General features: G+C 39.6%; 1 protein-coding gene across 1 annotated transcript in view; it reads right to left on the reverse strand.

The window, feature by feature from the left end:
- The window catches only part of LOC103799381 (inorganic pyrophosphatase 2, mitochondrial-like), a gene marked incomplete at its 5' end in the record, with an annotated part of 34,188 nt that overhangs the window by 21,116 nt on the left and 7,072 nt on the right, over positions 1-6,000 (reverse strand). Inside the window, 2 exons of the mRNA XM_009071694.1 lie at positions 374-493; positions 2,710-2,763. Of these exons, the coding sequence (XP_009069942.1) occupies positions 374-493; positions 2,710-2,763 (174 nt within the window). The remainder of the gene's footprint in view (positions 1-373; positions 494-2,709; positions 2,764-6,000) is intronic.

Below are 6,000 nucleotides of genomic sequence, written 5' to 3' on the forward strand. Positions count from 1 at the left end.
CAGTAAATGAAAATCCTAAATGAGTTTTTAAAAAATGCCTTAAGCAGAAAAGGGCTACATGACAAAATACTCCTGAATGGCAGACTGTGAGTTTCATTCTGTCACTACAGTGCAGAGACTCAGACTAAAGATTTGAGATTTCTTGATCATTTAACTCCTTCCTGAAACACAGCACATACTTACTCCCACACCCAAATTCTGATCAAAATTCATGGACACAATAAAGTTCAACATAAAAAAAAATCCTAATTTATAAATGTATCAAAGAGAAACATCCCTCTTGCAGCTGATTTGCATTCAGGCAGTACCCAAGATTTACAAGGCAATTTACACAGAAGACAGAAAACTTTCACCATTATAACAAAAATGTTACCTGTGGGAGGGCACCATAATTCCATATATAACCCTTGTGAGGAAAGATATTTGCCACGTAGCGAAGATTGCCTTTCTTTATATCATGTTTAATGGGATTCAACGGCTCCTCGGTGGCAATCTAAGCAGATCATGAAAAAGGGTGGAGGGAGGATGGGGGAAAAGGGGAAAGAAAGAGAAGGAGAATGATAAAATGAAAAGCAATTCATTCTATACCCATCCAGTTAGAAAGATCCTTCTAGCAGCACATGCTTGTGGTTTGAGAACTATTAAAAGTATGATAGCCTCACTCTGAATCTCAAGGGTCATATTCAAAAAGCAGCTTATTAAGGTTTTAAATAAGGCTTTAAAGTATGCAAGAAAAAAATGAATCTAGAAGAGAAAGTAATAAATTTATAAGGAGACTGTCATGGTCAAACATAAATACTGAAAGGAACTTAAGTCAGAAGCTCTTGCACTTTATAGTACAAGTTCAACAGACATGCAAATGGAGGCACAAGTTGGTCTGGCAACAGAGGCTTTGACAGCCACAGAGGAGATGTTTCATGTTCTTCTTGCCCTCTGTTCCTTGCTCTCCTATTGCATATATCCCTTCTCTCCATCACCTCTCAGCATACAAATGCTTTTTAACAAGCACAAGTTCTCTCTAGTCACAAAATGCCAACTTAACGCAGATTTGGAACAAGTTAAGCCAGCAGTAGGTGAGGGCATTCTTACTCCCAAAGAATCCCTCATGAAAGGACTGAACTAAAGCTGAGCAGTATCATCCTTCCCAAAACCTCAAATACAAACCCACTGCAATATGAGTTACACACCACAGCTAATTCACTGTAACCATCCTTTTGGCACTTTACAATCCAATCCATGTTAGCTTGGCTGTTGCTTACAAACCCTCATCTGAATGGCAAATCATGTGTTACAGGCTCAAGCAGTTACACTGGATCAGGTGGTACACAGCTTTCCACACAGCCCTTAGTCCATATTCATTTTACATCCTGTCATTTACTGAATGCAGCACCACCAAAGCCACTCCAAAGGAATTCCATCTTTTTGAACCACACCAGACTGTCAACAGTAGGTACTTGTTCCACAAATAAACGCTCCCCAAGAGCTGAGATGAAGGTTCACACGTTTCTAGTTTCACACAGGATTCTACCTGCTTCTAGTCATAACTTAACAGTGAAGACCTCAAATATGCCACCTGGGACAATGACAGCAGTGGAGCTCAGCAGTGCTTTTGCTTGATGCAAACTGGGACAAAGAGGAGTAACTGACAACAGCAAAAGTCTCATGAAGAGCACCTTCAGTAATATCAAGGTAAGAACAACAGAGATACAACAAGGCGATGAGCAAAAGATTTGTCACCGGCAATGTAACAGTGGGTACCATTAATCCTAGGTTTAAACTCCTACAGTCTCCATTCCATGCAAGGGAATCTCAGCACAGAGATGCAGACAAGGCCTGGTATTAACAGGTATTAGCAGCTTACCACAGCCCGGACTGAAGGACTGCCAGGACACAATGGCAAGGCAAGACAACTGCCTTAATGACTGATGCAGGCAATTGCAATTATATTAAAAGTAAAGTTTACAGAACTACATCTAGTCTCCTCTATCAAGCCAGGAAAGTCTATATCAGCAATTTCTGAACATAATAGGAGAGCAAACTTTTCTACCATTGACATAATATGCTGCGAGAAGGGGAGGGAGAGCAACCTGAGCTTTAGGTGAAGAGTTCAGGAACCATTGTCAAAGGTACTGTTTTCAATAATTAAAATAGTTAAAAGTAATACAAATGTTTAGCAAGACAGGATATAGCTCAGTGAGATCTGTTGTTCCACAAACACTAGAAATGAAGCTCTACTTGCAAAATATCTTTCTGCAGGAGCAGATACTTTCAATCAGTGAGGTGTCCCAAGTATTTTTTGTGTCACAAGGAAATGCTTTTTTATTTGCAACTCCATTTGTCAGGATTTGGCCCGGCACACTATAGAGTGGAAATGATGAATTCAAAGTGGATTTAAGCAAACAAGGATCAGATTAAATGCTGGACAACCTACTGAAAGTCAGTACTCTAGGACTCTGCTGTAGGTATGCTGCACTTTGCAGACAGAGGGTTGTCAAGAAGCAGTGCCCATCTGCACAAAGAAAATAATTAGAACCATAACACTTTGTATAATTGCAGTGAAAGTGTCTGTATGCACCACTTCAATCTTTAACAGAGAAAGTTTTATGTGCAAAGGGTAATCGACATGGTGATTAAACTGACTATTGGAAGCCACTACATTGTCATAACTTCCATAAATATCTATATAATCTAGATATTTTTCTTAATTACCTCCATTTTTGCATTACTCCAACGAGGCACTTCTACAACCATATTAAACAGGACCTAAAACAAAAAACGTCAGAAATGAAAATGAATTCCGCTTGGCAATTGGTATTTTACAGTAACACAAATCCTCTCCATTGTATTCAGCAGCAACATACATCACATTTCTCTGTTACAGCTGCTTTTACTTGTACAACTCATTTAGTTCTGCACAATGATATTCAACCTCCTTGGTTCATCCTTTCCCCACCCCATCCCTTTGGAATACAAACAACTACAAGCAACGGAAACACACGTGATGGTTTTTATTCCTGTATCCATATTACTCTTCATGAAATGTTCAGAATGTCCATGGAATGGTTTGACACAAGACAGTGCTTCAGTCTACTAGTCAAAGGATTGAACATTTCTATGGGACAGAGTTAAGCTTCCATTAAGCAGTGGAAAGGACAATGTCTTGGTTGCCTTCCCCTGAAGGATTTATTTCTTCAGGCCCAACCCTTTTGCTGCATTAATTTTAAAAAAAAAAACTATGCAAATGCAACCACTGACATTTCTGATTCTCAGTTAAATCTGGCTGAAGTGAGGTGATACTAATCCAAAAGTGATGGCAGAGGACTGGAGCACAGACACCGTGCACTTGTGTTAGTCTTCCTAAGACAAAGTGAAAGCTGTTTTAAATAGGGGGTGTTGGAGGAATAAACATGAAACATACAAACTCATTTTTTTAGATGAAAAATAGGCAGTCCACACCCTTCTGACAGAGGAGGTTAAAGTGATATTTTCCAAAGAGGAAAACTCTGTGTAACTGCTGTAACATTCCTTCTTTTGTAGCTGTCAGAGTTAAGCCCTACCAAAGAGTAGAGTATTACTCAGGTAACTAGACCAAACCATCAAGCAATGTCTACAGCCCCAAAATATCACATTGCTTGGGACATCTCTTCATAGCCAAAGAAGACTCACATTGGTATTAACAATCACAACAGTTCAGAAAAGGCAAAATACGTTTTTGCATAAATTCATAGGAAAAAACATAAAAGTCAAACCAACTGAAGACTTGCACTGACTGACCCTAACTGCACTTCAATTAAAGATCCAGTGGACCATTAAGTATTTGTATTTTTGCTCTTTGCATCATACAGCTGCAACAAACAAATACCATTACCAGGCTCAACATCACAGTCTGATTAAATTCCAATAGTTTTATGATCATCTCCTCCCAAACACATCTGGACTGTGGAAAGCAAGAAAGCAAAGGAAAATCCCAACTGTCACTCAGCATTTTTACTATGAGATCACAAGCTGTGCACAATCCTGACAGCAATTTCCAAGTAAATTATATTTACTATCCATAAGCACTGTGCCCATACTGCAATCAGTGGCATGTCAGATGGAATCACTTTTCCTGATCAGGTCATAAATAAATAAAACAAAATTTTAAAAAAATGGAGGGAGGTGCTTCAGATCAGTCTAACAAAGCACACCTTATGTACACAAGAACAGTTGAAACAAAAGTAATCAGAAAGAGGGCTCAAAAAAGTCAACACTGAGGAAGCAGAGAGAAGAAAGCAACATACATGCACCAGCAGGTAAGAGAAGGGTTGAAAGAGAGCCAAATAAAGTCTGCACATCCATCAGGGAAACACTTGGAAAACAGAAATGCACAGCATGAAAGCCAGTGTTGACAAGAAACTCTTAGGGAACTGCCAAGCAGGTTGAAGAATTGTTCTGACTGGTAGCTACAGGCAGAAAACTTACAAACTATCCCTGGAATTATTCACAATGTCTTCCCCTTGCGCCACAATCCTGTGTTTGTGCTGTTTAGATGCTGCTGTACACTTTCCTGACTCTGTCAAATACAATGGCTTCAGCAGTCTCTAAGTTTGGTTTTGAGCTTTAACTAGTCAACAGTTATTCCAGGTCTTCACCAAATCAGCTCTTGGGACTGGACAACAACTGGACTGAAATGAATACAATGCTGCTCACAAACCTCCCCCCCAAAAAAAACCAAAACAACAACCCACTTGGATTTAATTCAGCTCAAAGACCAGGCCATCACAATTTGTGTTATTAGACAAATGTGAATTGTCAAGAGTCTTAAATGTGACTGCCTGACATATTAATTTGTATGAAAAAAAAAAATAATCCCCAAAAGTACTCTCTCTAATGCTAAGCTGCCACAAGATTTACAAGAGATTAATGACTTCATACAGTGTTTACATTTAAAAATAAAGTTTTATTTATAGGGCAATCAAATTTTCACAGTGGTAAGACTAGATTCACTGGTGTGGAAAAGAGAGCACATACTAGATATTTTGAAAGATAGGAAGAGAGAAGTCTCTGGGTTTTAGCAGTTGGTTTTTTTCCTTCCTCTTTCCTATCTTGTTTCCCTGCTTGAATAAGTATCCCCCAGGAATGTTTCCATTGCTCTTATTTTCCCAGACCAAGCACCTATTCCTTTTGACCACTTGAATGTTCTCCACCATCCCCAGCTGAAAACTGTCCCTGCCTCAGCTGAAAACAGAAATGTGTCAGACACCACCTGTCTTCACAGATTACCATCTGCATGTGTCATTCAGTGGTTAGTTTTGGATGGTGAATGCATCTGGTAATTGATATTTTTATCTTTACTTTAAATCAGTAAACCAAAAAAATTCCACCTCTCCAAACCCCTAAGTAAGCACTTCTACCCCTTCAAGACATGGCAAGACCATTTCAGCAGCACATCTGACACACCTTCAAATAACAGAAAAAAGATCTCTCATTAAACAAAAACTATTGCTTGGAAAGTTTACCATTTAACTGCCTTAGTACAGTATGAGTCAATTGGCCTGCCTGTGAGATCATTGCTAGCTGTAGTCCAGATTTAATCCAACTCTGCAAGTGCTTAATGTAGAAGGGACTCCACTTGATGACAGCCAACTGCGCAACAGGCCAGATGGAACAGTTCCTAGAGGCTAGCCTCATGCCAACTATGCTGGCTGATGCCTTTCTCAGGACAGTCTCCTGGAGCTTGCAAGAAAAGAGGAGGAAACAGTTTCCCAGAGTCAGAAAAAGGGACAGAACCCATCTGCTAGGGAAAGTGAGCAGACAGAGCCCAGAGCGCAAACAGCCTGTTTGACTTTGGGTCAATGTGAACACAAGACAGACATTTGTACTTATGCTCTATTGTACCTTGAAGAGGTGATGGGGGTAGGGGTATGTGGAACCTAATTGCTCAACACACAGAAGTCAAAAGTGCATTTCCTAATTCCTAAAACTGAACAAGAAAGTCAGCAGAAAATGACATCAGCAGGA

The sequence above is a fragment of the Acanthisitta chloris genome, unplaced genomic scaffold, assembly GCF_000695815.1.
Source record: "Acanthisitta chloris isolate BGI_N310 unplaced genomic scaffold, ASM69581v1 scaffold6033, whole genome shotgun sequence".
In the NCBI taxonomy this organism is placed as follows: Eukaryota; Metazoa; Chordata; class Aves; order Passeriformes; family Acanthisittidae; genus Acanthisitta; species Acanthisitta chloris.